Consider the following 24941-nt stretch of genomic DNA (forward strand, 5'->3'; position numbering starts at 1 on the left):
TAAGACATTCCAACTAGAAACTAGACCAAAAATGCTTTTCTGTTTTTGCAGTGTACATTTAAACATTCTCCCTTAAGCTGTCAACCGCATGGAGTGTGATTGACAGCGCTAAGACCCGCCTCCTGGCTCTGACTGGTTGAGAAAAGAGATACATTTTTTAAGGAATATTTTTTATCATAAAAGTTACAAACTGCAGCTTTAAGAAAGTTTGTAGTGTCTAGAGCTAATTTGCTAATCTCAGGTCAACACAAGCCACCTGTAAAATGGTGTTTGTCCTTCCATCATGAAAATCTTTTATTTAATCAAAAGTATTTGACTGCAGCTGGTATGTACCCGTTTCAGCTTCGATTTGCTCGCTGAAGACGCTGCTGCACTCAGAGTTCACTGCGGCGACCTTGAACCTGTACATCTCGCTGCAGCGCAGCCCGCTGATCACGCGGAACGGCTGAGACGACGAGTAGTTGGCGGCCGACCCGCCGTCTTTCTGGGCGTGGATGAAGTACTGAGCTCCGGTTTCCGGACTCAGGGCCCAGCTAACGGTGATGTCACTGCTGCTGCAGGTTGTCACAGCCGCCACAGCGCTGGGCGGGCAGATCACTGTAAACAAGGCGGAAAAATATATGTTATTCTATTTGTTGTGTAGTAAAAGTTCTCATAAAGTAATATTTAATTTCAAATTCATTGAACCACAGAATTCATAAAAAAATGCAGAACATCATCTCATTTCTATTTAGAAAGAAAATAATCCATTATTTCTATTGCTATTTAGAAATACAAAACTAATTTGCACCTATAAACATGTAATTTAAAGCATTTACTTATCGCTATGAGCAAAAAGTATATGGAGGACAGAGCATGCCAAAATAGGCGTTAAAATTAGAACAAATACTTCATAAAGTGATTAATGTGTCAAATGTTGCATCAAAAAATAAAAACAAGCAGAACTTTCACAAGTTAAGTGATAATGCAGTACAGTATAAATTAATATTTATCATTTTCAACAGTATAAGTTTAATATTATAACTATTATTTAATTTTCCAATTTATTCATAATCTTACCATTTCTATAGTTTCCTTTTCTTATTTAATTACTTAAATTTTCTACTTATATGATAAAAGTTTATTCACAATTTAATTTTTCTAATTTTTTGCACATTTTGTATTCATTTGTTTTTTTTAGCATATTTTTTGTTTATTATTCATAAATTATATTCTCCAGCTACAATATTGTGTCTCTGTCTATTTTCAAATGTCCTTTTTTTATAAGTAAACATATTTTCCTCACTCTTTTCTTTGTTTAACTCTGCACTATTTTTATTTTTTGCATTTTGCCTTCTAACAGGTTTGCGTAGCTTTCAAAATAAATATTTTACCTGAAATTATTTATTTTTCAAAAAAACAAAAATAAAACAATGTAGTACTGTTTAATTCGGTGAACAGAGATTGTCCGATGTGAAATGGGTTTTTTTTAATGTGAAAGGAACCAAAACGGTTGACTTATTGCTAAACACCGACCACAGTTTGTGTGTCTGACCTGTTTTGAACATGAGCGGGTCACTGGGTTCGCTCCGGCAGCCTCGCTCTATGGTTGCCACGGTGATGGCGACCGTCTCGCCGCAGTGCAGGTCCGTGAGCGAACAGTTGGTTCCGTCGGTGGAGCAGCTGTGGACGTGTCGGTCCAGGACGGAGGGCACGGTCGTGACGTAATACTTCTCGGCTCGCAGCGCAGCGTCCCAGGTCACGTGACCCACGTTGCCATCGCACTGCAAAGACGCTCGGATGTTTGTAGGAGGACAGGAGCCTGCGGGAGAGGTTTTAAGAAATATTACTTTGCTATGCTGCAAAAACACAAAATCTGACGACGTAGTTTGTCTATTTTCTACTGCAAATATCTTATTGCACTTCAAATAAGACTAAACCAATTTACAAGTAACTTTTCAGAAAGATACAGGAACTTGATTGGAAAACAAATCTGGAACAAACTTCCAGAAAACTGCAAAACAGCTGAAACACTGAGTTCCTTTAAATCAAGGCTCACCTGTTTAGAGTTGCTTTTGAACCATAAAAAATGAAACATTTATCAACATATTTCATACGTGTTGATGATTTTGATGATGGAACTCGATGTGATGTTTGTTCCTGGTTTCTAAGTTGTTCTTATGACTTTTGTTTTTATGATGTGAAGCAATGTGAACTGCCTTGTTGCTGAAGAAACAAATAAAATTCATTCATTCATTGAATGAAAAACTACTATTTCCACTGGCAGATTATTTCACTTACAACTTGTAATTTTTCATCAATATCAATCAATTGTTTACTGAAAACAAGCTTTTATTTCTTGCTGAAAAGTTACTTGTAAGTTAGTTTTGTCTTACTTTGAGTGTAATAAGACATTTAGAGTAGAACTGAAACAAAGTTACTTTGTAAGATTTAGTGTTTTTGCAGTGCATTTTTATTATCAAGAATGTGTTTCACATGTTACTACACTGCAAAAACACAAACTCTTACCAAGTATTTTGGCCTATTTTCTAGTGCAAATATCTTGGCACACTTGAAATAAGACAAAATTAAGTTAGAAGTAACTTTTTAGCAAGATACAGATACTGGTTTCAGGCCAATAATTCCTTAATATTGAAAAAATACTAGTTCCATTGGGAGATTATTTTACTTATAACAAGCCATTTTTCCAATGTCATAAGTGATAAATATTCACTTATAACAAAACTGCCAGTGGAACCAGTAATTTTTAATCGATATTTACTTTAAATAGTTTTTATTTTTTGCTAAAAAGTTACTTGTAAGTTAGTTTTGTCCCACTGCAAAGTGCAAAAAAATATTTGCACTAGAAACTAAAAAGTACTTGGTAAGATTTTGTGCTTTGGCAGAAGAAAGAACATTCCCCACCTCCTCTAGGGGGCGCTGTGAAGTTACAGTTTGACATTTATGTCTCACCTGTATTATAGGTGTACACCTGCGTGTCTTGGCCTTTGCACTGGTTAGAGGAGGGGCTGACGATGATCAGGTAGGTTTGAGAGCAATGCATGTTGGGTAATAAGCAGGTGGAGGTGTTTGTGGTGCAGCGCTTCAGGTCACCGTCTCGTCCAGTGGCCGTCACGCTGTACAGCACCGCTCCGTCGCTGGGCTGCCACCTCACCTCCGCCGTGTTGTTCTCACACAACAGGGACGCGTTGAGGTTGGTGGGAGCGCAGGGAGCTGACAGGAAGTGACACAAAACGGGGCTTTATTTACAGTACAGATCTACAGTTGCAGCCCTAAAGTAATCGCTGGCTGCAGACCAACGTGACTCACCGGTCTGTATGTGAGTGACTCCAGGAATGCTGCTGTTGCAGCTGCTAGCCATTGATATGACTTCTACTTGGTAGTTGCGGCTGCATCGCAGCGGCGGCAGAGAGCAGTCGGTGTCCTGGCTGGCAGCGCAGGAGACGGAGTGGTCGCCCGCGTGGGCGCGAACGTAGTAGCTGTCCCGGCCCAGAGCCTCGTCCCAGCTCACCAGAGCAATCCCAGATCCGCAGTAGTACTGGTACTCCACGTTGCCCGGGGTGCAGGGCGCTGATGGAGAGAAAGAAGCTCCAATTTAATGGAAACTATGGAGGCAACTTGGTCTCAAAAAGATTCAAAAAGCATACAAGATTTGTAAGTGTACAACATAATTCAGAAATGCATGAACGTGTACTTCAACACTGAAATAAGAATAAAGTTTCTCATATTGACACGCTTCAAACTGTATGTGTAGTAATACTTTACAAATACAAATCTGCAAAGGCGTGTTTCTGAATCACCAGCTGCAGACGGACCGGTTCACATGGTCAGCTGGCCTGTGCTTCAGCTTTCAAGATTTTCTTAGATGATGCGTTTAAGGCAGAAGAAAAGCTTGAATTTCTGAACCTTAACCTACGGAGGACGATTAGGGAAAAATGAAGAATTCTGACTTTTATCTGAATTTACACCTTTTTCCTCTGAATTCCTACTTTTGATCTCAAATATTAAAGTCAGAATTTTATGAAAAAATTTTAAAATTCTGAGATAAAGATGTTAAATTCTGAGAAAATTCAAAATGCTGATAAAGTCAAAATTCAGAGAAAAAAAAGTAAAAATTCTGAGAGAAAAGTTAAATGTCTGCAAGAAAAGTCTAATTTCTCAGAAACTGTCATAATTATGTGATAAAAGTCAAAAATCAGAGATAAAAGGCAATTTTGAGGAAAAAAATTACCATTTTATCCGTCTTGTTACAGAAGTGTGCTACACAAATAAACTTTACTGATAGATACAAATCTTGTGCACATTATGACTCTTGAGCCTAATTTAGCTCCATATAAGTGAATGTATTTTTGTGTTGCTCAAACCTGTGATAATCTGGAAAGCAGAGCTGGGTTTGCTGGTGCACTGAACTCCGATGGCGACAGCCTGGACAGTGTAGGTGTGTCCACACAGGAGGTTACCCAGAATGCAGCTGCTGTTGGTGGAAGAGCTGCAGGTCAGCGAGTGACCCCGGTCGGACGTAGCATTGACCGCTACGCTAACGGCGTCCTTATCCTCAACCCACGAAACCAAAGTGTGGTTAGTGACGCAGTAATGAGAGTAATTCTTGATCACTGGAGTGCAGGGAGCTGCATGGAAAGAAAAAACAGAATATGAGTCGTGTTATTTAGAGCGACGTCTTAACGACGTAAATGTTTAAATTAAATGCTAGAAAGTTTATAAATGTGTGTTTTAGTTGGTAATCTGTCTGAGTCTGAGACACTTTCTCTCCCTTTGACATTCAATTTTACCCTTTTTCTTTAAGTTTCTTAAATTTGCACTATTTTTTTATATTAAGGCAATTTATGTATAAGTATGTAACTTAACATATATGATATTTCATGTTTGAAATCTAAGCTAGGCGCTAAAACTGACCAAGTCAAAGTGATTCAATCAAATGTTTGGGTGAATTTGATGAGTTTTTGTCTCATTTTAAATTATTTTAATGCATTGGAGCACAGCCACTGTGAATTAGGCAGTTAAATTCATTTCTAAATAAATATTGAAATGTGAATCAATTATTTCTACATTCAATCATTTTTAGATTTAGATTAAAATAATACTGATGGCTTTATTTATTTGGTAAATATATATAAAATATCTATATTTTAACAAACAATTTTATTGTATCAACAACATATAATACATAACCATGAAAATTATTCCTATTTTTATTAACTGCAGAGTATTTTCTACTACTTTTAATTGGTAAAAATATTCAGTTTGTATTTTGATTATCTTTTTTAAACACCAATAACCGTTTATATATTAAGACAGGGCTTTTAATTTACATTATAATAAGCATTAAATATATTTCACATTAATTAATTTAAAGTTTGGTTTAAAATTGTAAGGTAAAATTCCAAGAACTTAAATTTACAATGCTCAGTGAAAAAAGAAAACTCTAAATATTATCAGATAATTTTGGTCCAGTTTAGTGTGTAAATATCTTAGCAGACTTGAAATAAGACAAAACTGATTCATAAGTAACTTTTCAGTAAGTAAGAACTTATTTTAAGCAAATAATTCTTTAACACTGTTGGAAAAAGTTCCAGTTATTTCATTTATAACATGGCAAAACTTTATTTTTATACTGGAGTAAGAAAATTTTCATGAATATTAAGGACACATTTACTTAAAACAAGCTAATGTAGCTTGCTGAAAAGCTACTTGTAAGTTAGTTTTGTCTTATTTTATGTGCACTAAGATATTTAAACTAGAAACTGGACCAAACTGACTTGGTGAGACTTTGTGTTTTTACAGTGTTCTCACCTGTTACTATGCTGGTTTTGGCCAGAATGGAGCTGTTGCACTTGGCGTCCCCGGCCAGCACGGTGACGGTGTAATTCTCTCCACACTGCAGCTTGCTCAGCTCACACGAGGTTCCGGTCGAGTTGCAGGAGTCCACAAGTCCGCCGGCCTGAGCGACGACCGTGTAAAGGTTCGCTCCGGCGCTGGCGCTCCACGTCACCGTCGCCACCTCAGAGAGGCAGTTCAGAGACGCGGCGACGTTTGCAGGGTCACATGGAGCTGGAGACGCATGCAAGCAAACAAAGATATGGTGAATAAAATTAAAACCAGGTTTCCACCTGAATAATCATCCTTTTTTTTCAGTTCAAGTGGCATGAATTGTTTTCCAAGTCAACTGCATTGCATAGAAACATTAAAAAAGGAAAAGAGGTTAACAAAGTAACTATGTTACAAAATGTTTCTTTAAAAACATTTTAAATAAATCAGTGTAATCACCATTTTGTAAAGCTTATAAATTCATAAGTTATTTTTGTTATATATGAGTTTGTCAGTTAAAATTAAATATATTTCATTTGTATGGATGGAAGTCCATTTCTGGAAAAAATAAAATAAACATAGAAATACGTCTCTTATAATTATGACTAAGCTATCTCATAAGTATGAGGTTATTATTTATAAGTATGAGATAATAATCTCATACTTATGCAGCTTAGTCATAATTATGAAAGAAATGTAAGTGTATTTCCATACAAATGAAACACATTTCATTTGTATGGAAGTACATTCCATACAAATGGAAATGTATGAAATTCAAATACATTTATATTTCATCTACAAATGAAGTACAAATGTATTTTATTTGTATGGAAGCCCATTTCAGCCACTCTGATGAACAAAAATAAACTTGTCTCATACTTATGAAATAGCTTAATTATGAGACAAGTTTATTTTTTTTCCCATCAGAGTGGCGGAAATGGGCTTCCATACAAATGAAATACAAATGTATTTAATTTGTATAGCTTATGACTAAGTTATATGGTAAGTTTGAGATGATAACAATCTCATACTTATCATATAGCTTAGTCATAATTATGAGAGAAGTCTATTTTTTGTCATCAGAATGGCAGAAATGGTCTTCCATACATTTGTAATATTGTGGATTTAAAAACATTTGGGAAGAAAATATAACTGTATGGAATTGAGCTACAGTTCTCGTAGTTGGTGTGGAAGAAAATAAATGATGACTGATGGAGCTGGAGGTAATTATCATCAATTATCATGGAAAATATTACAAAATATAGCAAAATGATACATATAATAGTAACTGCCTGGTACTAAATGTAATCTTTTACCAGTTTTTGCAGAGACAGTGCTGCTCTTTGTGCTGTTACACCTGTCGTTGACGGCCACCACGCTGAAATTATAAGTCTGAGCGCATTGCAGACGGGTGAAAGTGCAGGTTTGGTTGGTGGTCAGACAGGAAGAGGAGGCGCCTCCCGGTCCGGTCAGGGTGGAGACGTAGTTTGTAGCTCCGGCAGCTGCAGCCCAGGACGCCTGCAGGGTGTTGGTGGAGCACTCCACGTTGCCTTGGACGTTCACTGGGACACACGGGACTAAAAAGAAGAAGACGTCAATCAGAAACGTGATTATACATGTTCCCACAAGTCTGAACCGGAAGAGATCCGCGCCATCTTGGTAGGCAAGCGGCGCACGACGCATAGCGGACCCATGGCCTCAAGACCAACATGTGAACTATGGGAGGAGATCTTTGGATACTATGCATACATCGTTCTCATGTAATGTCACACTTCTGCAAATTTTGTAACTGACAGCCATCTTGGGAGGCAGTTGCTAATGGAGTTGCTATGACAACAATAAACAATCCACAAGCTTAGAACTGGATCTTGCCTCATTCCTATAAAACGTACAGACAAGCTAAGTACATTACAACTACTAGAGTACTCTTCCCACCTCTGTGTAATACTAACATAAACATCATTGATATTTACTGTCGCACTTACTGCTGAGCTAGCAAAATTAGCTTAACTAATGTAGTTTTTATCTGCTGGCTAAGGCGGACATGGAGCCTACGTGTTTGTTACTAGATGTACTTACTTTGCCAGTCACCAGAACTTTGTTATTCACATGAAGAGTTTGTTTACACATTGATTTCATGAGTCCATGGTCTTCCGGCCGTGAAGCTCCTCCATGTTCCTCACTCTTCCTCTTCACTAGCTAAGTAACTGTTTGGTAGTATGAGATCGGAGGCAGTTTGTCCACATCGTCTGACATATTTTCCTTCTCCGTCTCATGTGGGTTGATCCTGACACCAGCCATTTTGTTCATGTATCTTTTTATAACATTTGTCAAGAATATCCGCATATTTTCTTTTTGCTGGCCTCGTTAGCCGCGGGTCCGCTATGCTTTGCGTTTGCCGACTAAGATGGCACGGATCACTTCGGGTTCAGAGTTGTTGTAACTTTGTATCGGGTGGGAACGGTTCTGACTGGTGAACGTACCTGCATTCACAATCTGCGGGACGCTGCTCCGGCCTTCACATGTGCTGCTGATGGGCTTCACGCTCACGGTGTAGCGCTGACCGCACTGCAAGCCGGCTAAAGTGCATCTGTAGTCGTCCGTGAAGCAGCTAAGCGCGGAGCCGCTAGCAGACACGGCGCTGGTGCTGTAGTTGACCGGGAGGGACCCAGGCGTCCAGCTGATGCTCAGAGCGTTGGTGCTGCAGTTCAGCTGGGTGATTACGCCCTGAACGGCACATGGAGCTGAACAAGACAGAGGAATGACAGCTTTTATTTGTGTCGTTAGTGGTACCCTCTAACTATCAGCATACTGTTCAATATGATGAACTGGCCTGTCACAATAACAAATAAATTGTGCCAGAAGTTATTATGATAAATGATAATATTGTTGTTTTGAGACCATTTTAAAGTAAAATAGTCGTAATAACGCAAGATCACATGACCAAATGTTAATAAACTTTAAATTCTAATGAGCATTTAACACTGGAACTGGAAGATATCTTAAATATCCAAAAATAAATAAACAATAAAATAAATAAACAATAAAAAATGAATTATTAAGTTTCAGTAAACAAAATTGCCCTTCAAAAAAAAAAATTAGAATAGAAACTATCGTGCTAATTTTAATTTATATTTCCACAGGCTAACTTCTAGGTAAAGTAAATAGGAGACACCAAGAAAAATTCCTTAGAAAATTGAAGAGTTAAAACTAATAAGTGGAAATGAAAAACATAAAGGTTTCTGTGTTTCTCACCAGTTGTGTGATTGACTGGTTGGCTGTCTGCAGTTCGACAGTCACCGTCTGACGCCGACACGGTGAAGCTGTACTGTTTGCCGCATTGCAGGCCCTTCAGCTGGCATCCCAGCGTCAGGCCGGGGTCACAGGTCACCGTGTGTCCGTCCGAGCTGCTCGCCTTCCCAGTGTAGGACGCAGCGTTGGGGCTGCTGCCCCAGCTTAACTTGGCAGAGTTATCAGAGCAGTTAATCGAGGCAGTGAGCTGAGACGGAGGGCAAGGCTCTGCAGGGAAAAAGCAACTAATGTTAATTAGTTAGGAGCAAATATAAATCTGAAAAGTGTGGTGTGCATTTTATTCACTTTGTCTCAAAAGACTCCCTATATTTAGCCGAATTAGTTAAACTAAGTAAAAGCTGATTTGGGTCCAGCAAAGCTGACTTTTTAGTAAAGGTTCCTGGATAAACGTTGTTTGTCTCATTATAAAAGCTTTGTTATAAAAAGATTTGAGTTCTACTTTACATTTTCCATTGTGAGAAAATTATGTCAGTCATAGTTTTGCCCTGATTAAAAATAATCATTCTTGAATTTCAGTTGGGAGCCGCACAAAACAAGTCTAAGGACCACAGATAGCCCGCGGGCCACACTTTGGACACCCCTGGCTTAAAAAAAAGATAAATCTATATAATCTGATCTCTACAAATACACACCTGTGGTCAGTTTCACTGGCGTGCTCCTCATGCTGCTGCACAAGTCATCCATGGCGACCACGCTCACATTGTAAACCTGGCTGCACTTTACGCCGTCCAGCCGGCACGATGTTTCCGTGGAGACGCACGTCAAGCGGCTGCCTTGGCCGTCCACCGCCGTCACGGTGTAGTTCTGGGCTCCGCGGCTCGACTGCCACGCCACATCCACAAACTTCTGCCCGCAGCTTCTGCTTGCCACCACGTTGGTGGGCACGCACGGCGCTGTGGGAGTAAAACCTCCGTTTAACCCCCATCTGCCCACCATGAGGAACATGGAGGCATTCATTTACACATATGGAACCAAATTAGGGCTTTACTCACCTTCTTTGAAGTGAGTTTGAGAAGAAAAGCTGACACAGCTCTGGTTGAAGGACATCACCTCCACTGTGTACTGCTGCCCGCAGCCCTGTGAGCCAATCAGCAGCCTGGGTTGCGTGGTGTTGTACCGGATCGTCGTCTTGTTTGTGTCTGAGATTACGGCGATGTAGCCCTCTGCTTTTCTCTGCGCGTCCCAGCTGATGTTCACGGCACCAGAGCCACAGTTCACGTTCACCTGGACGTTAGACGGACCGCAAGGAACTGCGCAGAAATGAGAAGAGCGACGTGAAACGAGGTAAAGTGTGGATCCTGAGTGATTAAAATAAGACTGCATCGAAAAAACTCAAAATGTTATCAAGTATTTTTGGTCGAGTTTCTATTGCAAATATATTAGTTCACTTGAAATAAGACAAGTAACTTTTCACCAACATATAGGAGCTTGTTTTGAGTCAATAACTCCTTAAGGAGTCCTTCCATTCACAAATAATTTCACTTATAAGACATTATAATCATTTTATAAATGAAATAATCTCCCAGTGGAACCAGGACTTTCATCTTCTGAGACTAAAGTCAGAATTCTGAGGAAAAACATCCAAATTTTGAAATTAAAGTCAGAATTCTGAGATTTAAGCTAAAATTCAAAGAAAAATTAAGAATTCTGAGATCAGTCAGAATACCAAGAAATAAAATCAGAATTATTAGATCAAAGTCAGAATTCAGAAATTAAACTTAAAATTTTGAGAAAAACATCAGAATTCTGAGATTAAAGTCAGAATATTCTTCCATACAAAAACGATCACGGTGCATTTGTCCAGTAACATAAGTCTCCACTTTTCAAATGTTGTTTGTTTTACTTGGTCACAGCCTCATGTTTGCAGCTGATGTTGCTCCTACCAGACTCCATGTAGACGGGCTGAGATGGGACGCTGTAGCAGCTGGTGGCGTCGCTGTGAAACACGGAGACGCTGTAGAGGCGGCCGCATACCATGTTGGGAACCTTACAGCTGGTCGTGTTGGAGCTGCAGCTGAGCGATCCGTAAGCTTCGTCAGTGACGGTGGCAGTGAAGGAGTTAATGGGCGAGCTCCACCGCCAGGAGATCAGAGCTGTGTTGGAGGCGCAGTCCAGGGCGGTGGTGACGTTGTCTGGAGCGCAGGCGGCTGGAACGGACATCAGGTTCAAAACTTTACGTTTCAAACATTCACGTAGAAAGCATTTTCAGGCCACAGCAAAAGGGAAAACAGCACAGAATAAACGGAGAGGAACAACTCAAAACCGCTCCTGATTTCCCTTTCTCCTCTCTCTCTGTGTCGGCTTTAAGGTACACACAGGCCCGTTGCCGTAGCAACCGACTGACACAAAACTCCACCAACTGACTGAGCAAAAATTACGCTCAAGTGCATCAGGACTCAACACCAATAAACATTTACCTCACAAAAAGTACAGAAGGGGATTAGGGCCACTGGAAAAAAATAATTTTGACTTTTTTTCCTCAGAATTCTGTCTTCAAATTCAAAATTCAGACTTTTCTCAAATTTCTACATTTCTTCTCAGAATTCAGACTTCAAACAGAATTTGGACGTTAAACTCAGAGTTCTGAGTTTGAACTCAAAATTTAAACTTTTTTTTTCTCAAAATTCAACTGTTTTTTCTTTAAGATTCAGTTTTTTTTCCAGCTTCCAGTCAGAATCCTGAGATTGAAGTCAGAATTCAGAGAAAAAAGGTCGATTCTTTTTTCCCAGTGGCCTTTATCCTCTTCTGTAGAAATGCAACACCATTGGACCTTGTTTTCTGCTTTTCATAGTATTTCATACCAAAGCGCTGTATCCCTTTCTGTTTTATTTTTAGAAACTGTGTACTGTTGCTCAGCTCCTCTGTTACTGTACCTGTCTGTAAGGTGACCATCTCGCTCTCTGAGCTGTTGCACATAAAGTTTGAGGCTATAACGTAGACGGTGTAGTTGGTGCTGCACTTCAAGCCGGGGATGGTGCAGGATGGAGTAAGGGAGCTGCAGCTGCCGATCACATTGTCACTGGACTTTGCAATAGCAATGTAGAAAGCCGTTCCACTGTTCATCTTCCACGACACCCTGATGGAGTTGGACCCGCATTCCTTCGTTGCCAACACATTCTGGGGGACGCACGGGACTGAACAAGAGGCAGCAAATTACATCCAGTCTCTGTTACTTTTACACCTTTCCCATAAAAATTGGTGTGTAAAACAAGGTTTCCCCTCACCTGTCTCAGCAGGAAATCCCAAACTTGGAGCACTGGCGCATTCGTCGTCGTACGCCGTGATGGTCATGGTCAACTGATCTCCACAGAGGACGCCCTCCATGGCGCAGCTGTTGGACTGTGAGCTGCAGTTGTAGCTGCTGTTTCGGATGTTTCCCTGAGCCTCAACCATGTAGCGCAAGGCGCCCTCAGCGTGGTCCCACTTGCTGACCAGATTTTTGCTGCTGCTGCAGTCTGAAGTCTGCAAATTCTGGGGCATGCATGGCGCTGGAGAAAAAAACAATACATTAGAGGTTATTTAATCAAATTTAGAATAGATCAGATTAATCGTGATTAACTGATTGTTGAAATAATCGTCAACCAATTTAGTAACTGGTCAATCCTTAATCGTTAACTGGAGTGTAGATGAGCTGCAGCATCACGTCACATGCAAAATCCCACCCATAAAAGAGTTCAGAATGGAAGATAAAAACACACAACCTTGTGTTTCTGTTCACATTTTTGTAAATGTAAGTGTTTTTTACCTGTTTGAACTTCAACAGTCGAGCTAACTCCACTACTGCAGCCCGCTGTGACGGAGAATACGGTGAAGCGATACCGTCGACCACATGATGTTTGTGTGAAGTAGCATGAGTTGTCTTCGGTCAGGCAGTTCAGGATCTCTCCCTGGAGACAGAAGAAAAGGGAACGAGGTGCATTCATGCTCCACCAAAGAAAAAAATTATAATTTTTACATGGAAAACTTTTTATTGGCATGTTTTTTATGCATTAATAAGTAAACATCTTTGTGTTTGAGCTACAACCAGAGGCTCCCTCTGATGTTACTGCCAATTAACTACAACAAAAGAGTTTTTATATTTTTAAAGAAGCATTTTAAATGTTTTTAAATGACCCCCACTGTGCACATAAATACAGTCATGATTTAGTGCAACTAAACCCAATTTGTAGAGTTTATGAATTTCAATTACAAGAAAAAATTCTATTTATTTATCTAAGGCATTCAAAGCAACAATCTCTTTGGCTCATTCTTAAAATATGCAAATAAATTAGATATACGCAGTTGAAAACAGCCAGGTTTCTGAATTGCTATATTTTAAAAAATTTGATTGAAGTTGATTGTACTCCGTTTCATACATAAGAGGATTAGCGTCACGGCAGAAAAAACAAAGAATTTTGTTTTTCTTTTTTTTTTATTCTGAGAAGAAAGGCTGAATTCTTTTTTTCGGTGGCCTACAAAAAATTGTGATAATTACGACTCAATTAGTTAAATGTACAGGAATATATTCAAAACATGTAGTTCTGACTGGTTTGATTAGGTGTGACACCATGAGATTTCACTTTTTCACAAAATTCTGATTTTTTTCTATGCTAAATTTTTGGTTTTTATTATATATCAGCCAATATCGTCAAATTTACAAGAAATAAAATTGAAATACTTCACTTTCTGAAATCCATGGCGAAAAATACCTGTTTAATTCGTAATAAATGAATGGGATGCCTTTTTCTCCGGGAGCAGTCACTGAGAGCGCACACTTAATAATTTAAAAAGACCGATTAACTTAAAAGTCATAAATATTGGACTGCAAGAAGAAATTACACTGGCGCACACTTAACGTTTCTTGCTAACCGCCAACAAAAATCAAGAAGAAAGGAAGAAGAAGAAGAAGAAGAAGAAGAAGAAGAAGAAGAAGAAGAAGAAGAAGAAGACGTTCCACCCATAGACATAATATAAGGGTAGACGCCGCATTGGCTGCTCCGGCGCAGGAAATACGGCGGCCATCTTAGAGCGGTATAAACTCCTACTTTCCTCAATCAAAACAATAGAAGATGCCTCAGCTCTGAGGGATATTATTGTTCGGATCTATGGATTATTGATGTGAGGGCTCCACAGACAGCATTTCACAAGTAAGATGGACATATTATTGTGTATATATTGTGATTAGAATATTACTTTACTGTATTTATGTCCACCGGCGAGATACCAGCTAATATTAGCTGGTATCTCGCCTAGCTGGTATCTGAACCCGGTGTAATACGGGTTCAGCCCCGCTATGAAGACTAACTGAGATTCTGTACATCTAAAAATATTAATTGTTCTCTAACATTGACTTAGATTATATGACACAAGAGCCTTAGAAATGAAACAATATAACACATATTATAAAACGTATGTGTTATAACATTCACCGGCAAAGTTTACACAGGTGGTAAAGACTATTATTTATATTCTTTCACTAGTAAGATACATCCCAAATCTTCCGTTTTTGTTTTGAAAGTTTCATAAAGATGTGAGGAAGAAGAGGGAGAAATCTATAAAGAGAGACGGATTCACTGCAGCAGGATGGATCTCATCAGATTTTGGACTTAATCTCAGCTGCTGAATCTCTGAAGCTAGAAGTCGGCAAAAAAAAAAAAATATATATATATATATATAATTCAGTATTAATTATTTATTTGTGCCATTATGAATCTTTATTTGTGTTGTATAGTTATTTAAATATGTATTGATATTACTAAATAATTTATTAAATAAATTATGAACGGCTGTGTGCTTTGTAATATGCTCTTTATACATCAATATCAGAATATTCCATTCCTATTCTATTGTTATAGCCACTAAGCATATTTAAATACTTAAATAACTTAAATAACATACTTAAATAATACAATTGTTTATAAATGTAGCTTTGATAGATGTTTGAATATGGTTTCCAGTAACAAAAAAGTGTGTTATGATCGATTAAATGCGCTGATCCGTCGCTGATCCGTCACTGTGCCTGTTAAACACATAGTACCGAGTGGAGTGGTATACCGCTCCAAGATGGCCGCCCTAAATCTCGTCAGCGACAATAGGCGACAGCGGGGCATGAGGCGTCTATCCTTATATTATGTCTATGGTTCCACCGGCCGTTAGCTTCTGGCTAACAAAATCAGTTAGCAAAATTTGCCACCTACTTCGCCGTTCCCACCGGACCAATTTTTTTTTTTTTTTTTTTTTTAAAGAATAAACCCCAAATCAGACACCGAATAATTTATTAATTTATTTTTTACCTTTGAGTCTTCTGCCCGGGCCATGTAGAAATCTATGTTGCTTGTGTGATTCCATGAGAAGATGATAACGTTGCTGCTACATTCTCGCAACAACATCGGGTTGCCAGGAGGGCAGGGAGCTAAACAGAAAGAGATATCAAATTTGTAATTTAAACCTCGTAACCACATCATGTTATATACTTTAATGTATACATATATATTCACAAGAGGCTACCAAAAGAAGAATAGGTGATTAATGTATGACAGAAGAGTTAAAAATACCAGTAATTATGATTAAATGTCACAATCAAAAGGGAAATGTCTCACATCTCTTTTTAGGTTAAAACGCCCTGATACAGATAGCTGCGTTTCCCTGCATTCAGGTTTTATAAAAGCACAAGTCTATTATGAAGGGAAAGAACACAAAACAATGTGAAGCTGAATGGGAGACCCATTTTTTAAAAAGATTATTCAAACATGGACGTGAACCTGGACAGCAAACAGGATTTGAAAGATGAAACCTGTAAACAAGTATTCCCCAAAGTAATGAGACTCATTTTAAAGGATCTAACACATTTTACCTCTTATATCTGAGAAATATTTTAATTTATGTTTTTATTAAAGCTTATGATTACCACAGGGGGTTTCTGTGTTATAATCACCAGATTTAGTGACGCAGCACTGTAAAACATTTGAAAGTCATTTAACTTGAAAATTGCGCACACTTTAAATAAAACAAAACTAACTTACAAGCATCTTGTAAGCAACATAGAGAAGCTTGTTTTAAATAAATAATTCCTTAATATTGATGAAAAAGTACTAACTCCACTGGCATATTATTTCACTTACAACATGAAAAAAATATCTTATGAGTAAAATTATCTTGCTGCAGAGTTGCTTGTCTTGATTCAATTGTACCAAGATATTTGTATTAGAAACTAGACCAAAAATACTTGGTGAGATTTTGTGTCTTGCTAATAATACTTTCTACTAGCAACACAATGAATTCTGCCAAAAAATAGCTTGAACATGATGAATGTCATCCTCTAGCAGTGCAAACTAACAGTTGCACTCGATTAATATTTGCCTTAGTAACACACTCACTCACGTTGCAACACAGGATACAAAAACATGCCACTAAGCATTCTGGGAAATAGTAAGCACTAACTTAGAAACCCTCGTTTAAATTAATGAAAAGTCAACACAGCTACGTCTGACAAACTCACAAATTTAAGAAGAGTAGAAGTTAGCAGACACAACTAAATTACAGTGAAGTCTTTATTTATTTTATTGTTTACCCTGCGTGGGTGAGGCAGGACAGCGAGTTTGAGCCAGGATGTTCAGAAGAATGGAGCGACATGTGAGATGAAAGCATTTAACAAAAAGAGACACCTGGGTGGAGCAGTGAAAGCTCTCACCATCGAAGAATTTGATAGAACATCCCCATTCATTTCACCGGTGCTTAGCGGTTAGGTTACATCTTTTATTTGCTATTTAATCACCCAATTAATTCTTATGGATGAGGTTACAGTTCTCTGCTGCCTGTGTCAGTTTAAAGCCACATATTTAACTAGAAATGGATTAGATGGGGGTCAGATGTCAGATGGCATTTCACAAGCAGGCAGGTTACCAGACAATTAAATCAGAATGATTCTTGGATTTCTTATTCAGTTTCTTTATACCGGAGTTAATTTTTTTCTGGCACTCAGGATTTCTGCATAAAAATTCAGAGATTTCATCTGTTTTAAGATTATAAAATCTAGAGAAAAAAATCAGTCTTAGCAATGATGATGTTTGATTTATTACCATTTTTCCTTTCTTATCTATCAATTAGTCAACATTTTACTTTTTTATTTTGGTCATTTTAATCTTTCCATATACATGTCAATGCTAAAATAAAATAAAAGAACAAAAAGAGAGAGAAAATGAAAGAAAACTAATTCAGAAATATATAAATAATATTTAAATTTCAATGGCAAGAACACGAAGTGTAGAGCAAAAAAGTGTCTTTTATGGTCGCTAGAATTTTTGTAATTTATTTTTTGGGCCTACTGTAACAGTTTCTTCTTATAGGACAGTGTTTTTCAATGTAAGAAAGTTGATGGGGAAAAAATTATGCAATAAATTTTTTAATTAATTATATATATATATATTTAAATAATACAATCTGATTAATTTTGTCAATCATTCAGATAAAATACAGGTTAAAATAAAGGTTATTTGCCATGCTCATCTTGGCTATGCTAGCTTGAGATGCTTGCTATGCTAGCTTGCTCTTTAAGCTAGCATAGCAGTCTGGAAATTAAAATGTTTCTGTCAATAAAAAGACAGGAGGAACCATTCAACTGCATTAGTAGCTAAAATCACTACATATGAGGACTACATTTGAGGTTGCATTAATGCCAAACAGCTGTAACAATTAATGGATAATGAAATACACAGAAGAAAAAATTGTAAAAAAGCCAATATTTCTTCACATATTTTGTAACATTGTCCGATGGATTGGCTAGAGGCTAATGCTGTTTGTTTCCAGATCATCTTCCCATTATTTTTCAGAGTTACCTTTTCCCTCAGAAGTCAGAACATGAACCACAGAATAATTTGAAATTCTCTTCCAAGTCTGTGAAATTCGGTAACTGTTGTGGTTGGTGAACAAAAACAATATTACTATAAGTAAAATATAAGCCAATAATCAGTCAAGAATGATCCGTTTGTACCACCTCTCTTACACATGGCAGCCATATTGGACTTTGAGGTAAACACCAATAGACTTTCCATGTTAGAATTCAAACTTTAGGGGAGAAAATGTGATTTTCTTCCAGCTTTGGAGTACTATTGGAATGGTTACACTGCAAAAACACAAAATCTTATTAAGTATTTCAGTCTAGTTTCGAGTGAAAATATGTTAGTACACTTGAAATAAACAAAACTAACTTACACGCAACTTTTGAATAAGATATAGGAGCTTGTTTTAAGTAAATAAATCAATAATTCTAAAAGTGGTATCAGTGGCAGATTATTCCACTTAAGACATTCCTTACATATTGTAAGTAAAATAATCTCCCAGTGGAATTGATACTTTTTCATCAATATTAATGAAACAAGCTTTTATATCTTCCTGAAATGTTAATGTTAATTCAAATGTACCAATATATTTGTACTAGAAATTAGACCAAAAATATTTGGGGGGTTTTATTTGGTGTTTTTGCAGTGAAGCATGTTGGGGGCATGTTATACTAGCCGAATACCAGTAGAATAAGGTATTTATATAAAACAAATGCATGTTTATGGGGCTCAGTATGAGACTGAGGTTTACTTTGTGTTTTTCTTTGCTGTTTTGTGGCTCACCAGTCTGAAACGAAGCTGAAGTGGCGTTGACCCGGTTCTTGCAGTTGTTTGATACCGGTATGACGTGCACCTCGTACTGCTGGCCACATGTCAGTCCGACGATGGTGCAGCTGGTGCTCTGGCTCATGCATTGCATCTCTGATCCGTTTTCATCCACTGCTGTGGCGATGTAGGAACTGGCTCCAAAGACGGACGACCAAGATGCTTTGGCAGAGTTTGTGCTGCAGGAGTAATCCACTGATACAGATGACACTGGTGCCAACTCTGTGAAAGGTTGAATATAAGAAATTTGATTTATTTTGTGTGTTTTTCACATGAGAAAACCTCCTACACTATGAAAGTGTAAAATTTTCACCAAGTATTTTTGGTCCAGTTTCTACTGCAAATATCTCAGTACTCTTGAAATAAGACAAAACCAAATTACAAGTAACTTTTCTGCAAGAAATAGGAGCTTGTTTCCGGTAAATAATACCTTAATATTGATTTTATAAAAGGACTAGTTCCACTGGCAGATTATTTCACTTAAAACAAGTAAATAGTCTGTCGATGGAACCAGGATTTTTTCATCAAAATTAAGGAATTACTGAACTAAAACAAGCTCCTACTGAAAACCTACCTGCAAGTTAGTTTTGTCTTATTTCAAAGTATTAAGATATTTGCAATAGAAACTGGACCAAAAAAACTTAGTCAAATTTTGTGTTTTGCAGTGTTAAAGCTTCTCACCATTACAACAATAAATTATTACTATGGGGAATGATAACATGTTTTCTTCCTTGTAACTTTAAATTAATCCATATTTTCTGTATATTTCAGAGGCTTCTGGTCATCAGGCTGCTGGGAAAAATGCACTTTTGAGCTGCAAAAACAAAAAATCTTAATTTCTGTTTAGTTTCTAGTGCAAATAAATATGTAAGGTCCAACCTCCAAGCATGGTTTCAGTAAGATATCAGAGCCTTTTTAAGTAAATAATTCCTTAACATTGATGAAAAAATCCTACCTCCATCGACAGACTATTTTACTTGTAAGTGAAATATTCTGCCAGCAGAACGTTTTCATCAGTATTAAGGAATTATTGACTTAAAACAGCTCCTATATTGGGTTTAAATGTTTCTTGTAAGATAGTTTTGTCTTATTTTCAATGTGCTAAGATATTTGCAATAGAAACTAGACAAACAACTTGGCAAGGTCTTGTATTGTTGCAGCCTGAAAAGTTCAGATCAAGTCAGAATTGCTGATTAGATAACCACGGGCTCAAATTTGACCCTCTTTTATTTGAAAAGATTAAAAAAAAATAGCCTTTGGATTAATTTCTCTCAGGGAATTTTTTATGACACCCTCAACAACAAGATAAGATGCTGGAGAATCTGAATCCTTTTTACCCTGAGGATCATCTTCTGCATGTCTGAAAGGCTGGCCTGAGAGAGAATAGCTGACCTAGATCTTTATCCAGCAGTTACTGATCCAGCTTTGGCTCTGGAAACTCACTGTTGGTGCTGAAGTTGTGGTTTGTGGGCTCGCTCAGCACCAGGAACTTGTTGAACGAGGACACAGATATCAGGTAGTTGGAGCATGGGCGGATGCCGTTGATGTCCTGGTTGGTGTTTGTGACGTTGTACACAGAAGGCTTCATGGTGGGTTCATCGAGGTTCCGGATGGTGACCTGGTACATCAGGACGTTTACCACCGGCGTCCACGTAACTCTCACTGATTCCACACTGATTGGTGTTGTTGCTACTCCAACAGGAGGCTGCACCACTAAAAGACAAAACAGATCGCATAAATTCTCATTTATTATTAGACTAGGATACAATATTTACTTATATTAGTAATCAGAGTTTAGGAGTCCTAGCCATGACATTTAAATTATATTTTAAAAATCAAGTGGAGCACAGTAAAAGCTCCACTTCTGGAAGTGAATCTGCTGCTGAATCTGCTGTGGAGTGAAATTTGAGTCAGATTTATTGTTAGAAACAAATAATAAAGTTATGCTGGTTTTAGATTTTGTGTTTTCAGAATATTTTAGCAGCTTTTGTAACTTTGATAACTCCAGAGTTGAACCAAACAAATTTCAACTGGAACAAGAATAACATGGGAAGGAAAACAGATCCTCCAGCCTCACTGGTGACTTGGTCAAGTTGGACACCATCTTTGTGCCGTAGTAGAGATGTAATATGAACAAAATGTAGTTGTTTTATTTTTCACTGCTCTTTAAAACTATTGATACTTTGAAGCATATCCATATGTAGTACAGATTTAAGGAATTAGATGTTCGTAGGACTTGGTATCACAAATAACTATGATCAGAATTAAAGACAAGAAGTCTTACTCTGGGCATCCTTAATTAGGATTATTCAGTTTGAGACTGTTTTAATGTTCTACTTTTGATAACACCATCTAAATGTTAGATAAAAATACTTCAAATCAAAGCAGAAAACTCTTTAAGCACCACACCAGCGCTGAAACCAAACTAAATTCAAAAAGAAACCAAATATAAATACATAGAAACAAACATAAACTCCACGATGATCAGGGTTATGTTGCCTGTTCTCTTCCTGTTTCTAATTTGGACGCAAATAAAGATCTCTTTACTCAATAGCTAACAACTTGTCTTGAGTAAAACAGATTAAGTTTCTCGTCAGATTTTTTGAAACTCACACGTTGTGATGGTCCTGACATTGCTTCTGCTTCCCAAGCCTGCCTGGTTAGCCGTGTAAACGTAGCAGTCGTAGTTGGTGGCGGGCTGCAGGTTTGTCACCATGGCTGTGGTGGTGGTGTAGGTGAAGTTTAGCATTTTCTCTGTAGCCTGGGAGAACACCTGCAGGATGTAGTGCTGCGCAGATGGCACTGCTGTCCATTTTACAGTAAAGGAGGTACTTGACTGTGGCCAGCCGTCTAAAATTTGTGATGTATCAGGTACTGAGTGAAAAACAGAGAAAAGAAAAGCTTTATATGCACCAAAATGTTTAATTTAAGAGAATATTAAAACTTTCTCATCTAAAAGCCTATTTTTTTATTTATCTGTTTAATATGTGAGATATCAAGCAAAAACGAAAATATTCCCTGTTGGGTTTACCTGTGAGTGCCAACGCTGACGCCACACAGCTCACACTTAAAAAATTTATCACTTTAAGAGTCACATTGTACTCAGTTCCAGGACTGAGACCCTGGATGCTCCTCTCAGTCACCTGCGCCCCTGATACAAGGACAATCGGCGCCGTATCTGTCGAGTTTTTCCTTCTGGTGTCCAACATATAGCTTGTTGCTCCGGGATAACTCTCCCATTTTACAAAAATGGAAGAGGCAGCTGTTGACTTTGCTGATAAAATTTTACACGCTGAAAATTCAGAAGTATGAAGCAGTAAAGTTAATAAACCACAGCACATATAAAAGGAAAAACAACAGTTTTACCTGTACATATTTATCTTTCTAAATTCCACTTTTGGCCTTGAAATTGTGAGACTAGTTTTTTAATTTTCTTACCTCCTGCACTACAATGATGTATCTGTAAACAGCAAAATAATGTATGTGATATGATTTAAATTCCAGCAATAAATTACAATACATTCAGATTAAACATAGATTTACCTGTGTGAGAGAAACCAAAACTAAAGAAAATCCTATGGCTCCCAGCAATCCCATCTTTCACACTGAGACTGGGATTAAAATCTCTTTAATGTATAAGGGAGCTAAACACAAAAGATGTGCAGGATTCTTTTGAGCTTTGATTTAAGACGGGTGAGAACCAATCATGTTTACCTGATGAGGAGAGGCGGTCCAACCTGCAGCCTGAGGCAGTCACAGCTGCAGAGGGAGGGATGGATGCTGTTTGGATAAGTTTAGCTAACACTTATGTACCAGCTTGCACAACCTGTGATAGGGGCTGTTTATAATGGATCCCCATCTTTCCTAAAAGCTTCTATCCATGTATTGTTTTACAACTTTGTTTTCTCTATTCATTATCTGACAGTGTTACATTTTAATGTGTGAATTATCACCCTGCCACTATTTTTAGTTAAGAAAACACTTGAAAAGTCAAAAAGTTGCTAGAAAAAATTAGACACTTTAAGATAAATCTCAGAAATTTTCTAAAAAAGAAGATATTTCTAGTTTTTTTAAACAAGAAAAGCAAATCTTTTCTTAACTTTGCACTCCAAAAGGTGGAAAAAAACTGCTTGAAAAAATATGGACATTTTTAGAATAATCTCAGAAATTTTCTACAAAAGAACTCTTTCAAAGTTGAAAATTTGCAACATTTGGGACTTGTCTGAATTTGAAAAGTCAAAAGTTTCTGGAAAAACTCAAAAAATTGAAGATTAATCTCAGAAATTTTCAAAAGTTGAAAATGTGCTAGAAAAAAATATTAGAAATGTTCAGATTAAAAGCAGAAATCAAAAGTCGAAAATTTTCAACTTTTGAAACTCAGAAACGTCCAAGTTTTCTGTAGAAAATTTCTGAGATTAATCTAAAAATTTCTGAATTTTTTGGCGGAAATTTACTCCTCCGGAAACTGTCAGTGTTTTCCGATTATCCACTTTTTGAAAGCACCGTCGACACCTTGGATCATCTGTAGTTGTCATGACAAGCCACTAGATGGCGCTTTGCTTTTAGAATGTAGAGCGCATGCGCATTTGATCCTTTGTTTCCACCTAGCTTCGAATAGCTTTTCAAAACAGTAACCTGCTTCCATCTACCGTGAACAAAGTGCTCATGTAACACAAATATTCATTATCATGAATTGTAAATTGAACAGCTTATAAATAGTACAACACAGAACAATTCTATCCGCAATTGCTTTTGTTGCTAACCGCCCGGGCATGCGCAGAATAAACCCTGCAGCCCTTACAGAAAAGTTTCACTGAGAACTGCAGGCGTTACCATAGACATCAATATTAATGTCTATGGGCGTTACAGCAAAATAACACCTGTTTGAAAGAGTCCGGAAATTGTTTTCGACGGGTGGATCGGAACAAAATGTTACAGTTTAACAGAAGAATACGGCATTTAATAGGGGGAAAATTTTACCCAATCGCTAACGTTTATCCGTGGCTATGCGTCATTTCAACGATATGAAGCTAACCGGAAGTTGCCGGCTTTGTAAACAACTCCTGGACTGTGAAGAGAGAAGGGCCCAACCGAACAAAATAGCGGATATTTGGAAGCGCTGGCCAACACGGACTTGAACGGCTTCAATGGAGTGAAAAAATCCCCTCTTTTAATAATTTTCAAGAAACTGACTTAAAAATGTATATTGCCTCTGTTGAAAAACTTAACTTTAATAACAAGAAACTGGTAAAAACTTTAACTCTTCAAAAATTTAACTTAATCTCATAAGCAGATCCCTCTTGTTTTGTTTTGTTTTGTTTTTTATTTTTATTGTTGCTGTAATATATCCTTCTTCATATGTATTCAAATATATTTTTGACACTTTTTCTTATGAAAACTATAACTGAAAAAAGTTCACAAAGTTTTATTTTACCAATGTATATATATACAAATATATATATTTCTTTAACTTTTGTCTCTCTAGACTTTAACAGCAACACCCTGAATGTCTGTAATTATTATTTACTATTTGTTTTTATTATTATATTTTAATATTTGTCATTGAGTTTACGTCCATATGTATGTTTATGTTATTTGTTTGAAATAAAGTTATTAAAAAAACTTGAACGGCTTCGTTCATTTCCTCTGCTGCTGTTGCTAAAACTACGGGCTAAATGGCGCAAAGCATGGACGACAACGTTCACAGCTTCTCCTGTTTGCTGATTGGCCCGGTTGAAATTCTACGCACGAATCAAAAAGTAAAGGCGCTTTCGCACTGCACGGAACGGTTCCAGCCCCGTTGTGTTCGCATTACACTGGGGGCGCCATCGAAGCGGTGCAGGACGTCTTTATTTTTAAAACTAAACAATGTGGTTTGAGTTGGTTGGTGGCTAACTGCCAATTTAATAAAAATATTGCAAAGAGCACTCTTTTATAGTAGTGAGAGCCAGCTGTCAACGGAAAATCAACATCTGACTCCATAACAACCAGCGGCCAATCAGCTGCTGGTTCTAAGTAGAACCGCTTGGCCGGCACGATTAGAACCACAGCTCTTGTGGTTCCATGGGGCCGGGTGGAACCGGTCCCAAGTTGTAATGCGAACACGCTCGGAACCGTTCTGTACCGTTCCGTGCAGTGCGAAAGCGCCTTAAGTGTACGAAA

General features: G+C 37.7%; 1 protein-coding gene across 1 annotated transcript in view; it reads right to left on the reverse strand.

Annotated features, from left to right (window-relative positions):
• fndc7b (fibronectin type III domain containing 7b) overlaps positions 1 to 21988 on the reverse strand; it is a 57887-nt gene extending 35899 nt beyond the window's left edge. Inside the window, exons 1-20 of the mRNA XM_014967764.2 lie at positions 21811 to 21988; positions 21393 to 21653; positions 20223 to 20492; positions 18738 to 19001; positions 15411 to 15529; positions 12884 to 13025; positions 12363 to 12626; positions 12012 to 12272; positions 11022 to 11285; positions 10131 to 10388; positions 9771 to 10031; positions 9082 to 9345; positions 8310 to 8570; positions 7143 to 7403; positions 5812 to 6069; positions 4365 to 4628; positions 3310 to 3570; positions 2953 to 3213; positions 1535 to 1801; positions 334 to 597 (exon numbers count right to left, since the gene is read on the reverse strand). Coding sequence (XP_014823250.2) covers positions 334 to 597; positions 1535 to 1801; positions 2953 to 3213; positions 3310 to 3570; positions 4365 to 4628; positions 5812 to 6069; positions 7143 to 7403; positions 8310 to 8570; positions 9082 to 9345; positions 9771 to 10031; positions 10131 to 10388; positions 11022 to 11285; positions 12012 to 12272; positions 12363 to 12626; positions 12884 to 13025; positions 15411 to 15529; positions 18738 to 19001; positions 20223 to 20492; positions 21393 to 21653; positions 21811 to 21988 — 4903 coding nt within the window. The remainder of the gene's footprint in view (positions 1 to 333; positions 598 to 1534; positions 1802 to 2952; positions 3214 to 3309; positions 3571 to 4364; positions 4629 to 5811; positions 6070 to 7142; positions 7404 to 8309; positions 8571 to 9081; positions 9346 to 9770; positions 10032 to 10130; positions 10389 to 11021; positions 11286 to 12011; positions 12273 to 12362; positions 12627 to 12883; positions 13026 to 15410; positions 15530 to 18737; positions 19002 to 20222; positions 20493 to 21392; positions 21654 to 21810) is intronic.
• Between the last annotated feature and the right edge of the window lie 2953 nt (positions 21989 to 24941).

The sequence above is a fragment of the Poecilia mexicana genome, unplaced genomic scaffold (assembly GCF_051168715.1).
Source record: "Poecilia mexicana isolate PSO_F unplaced genomic scaffold, ASM5116871v1 scaffold_4, whole genome shotgun sequence".
NCBI classification, from domain to species: Eukaryota; Metazoa; Chordata; class Actinopteri; order Cyprinodontiformes; family Poeciliidae; genus Poecilia; species Poecilia mexicana.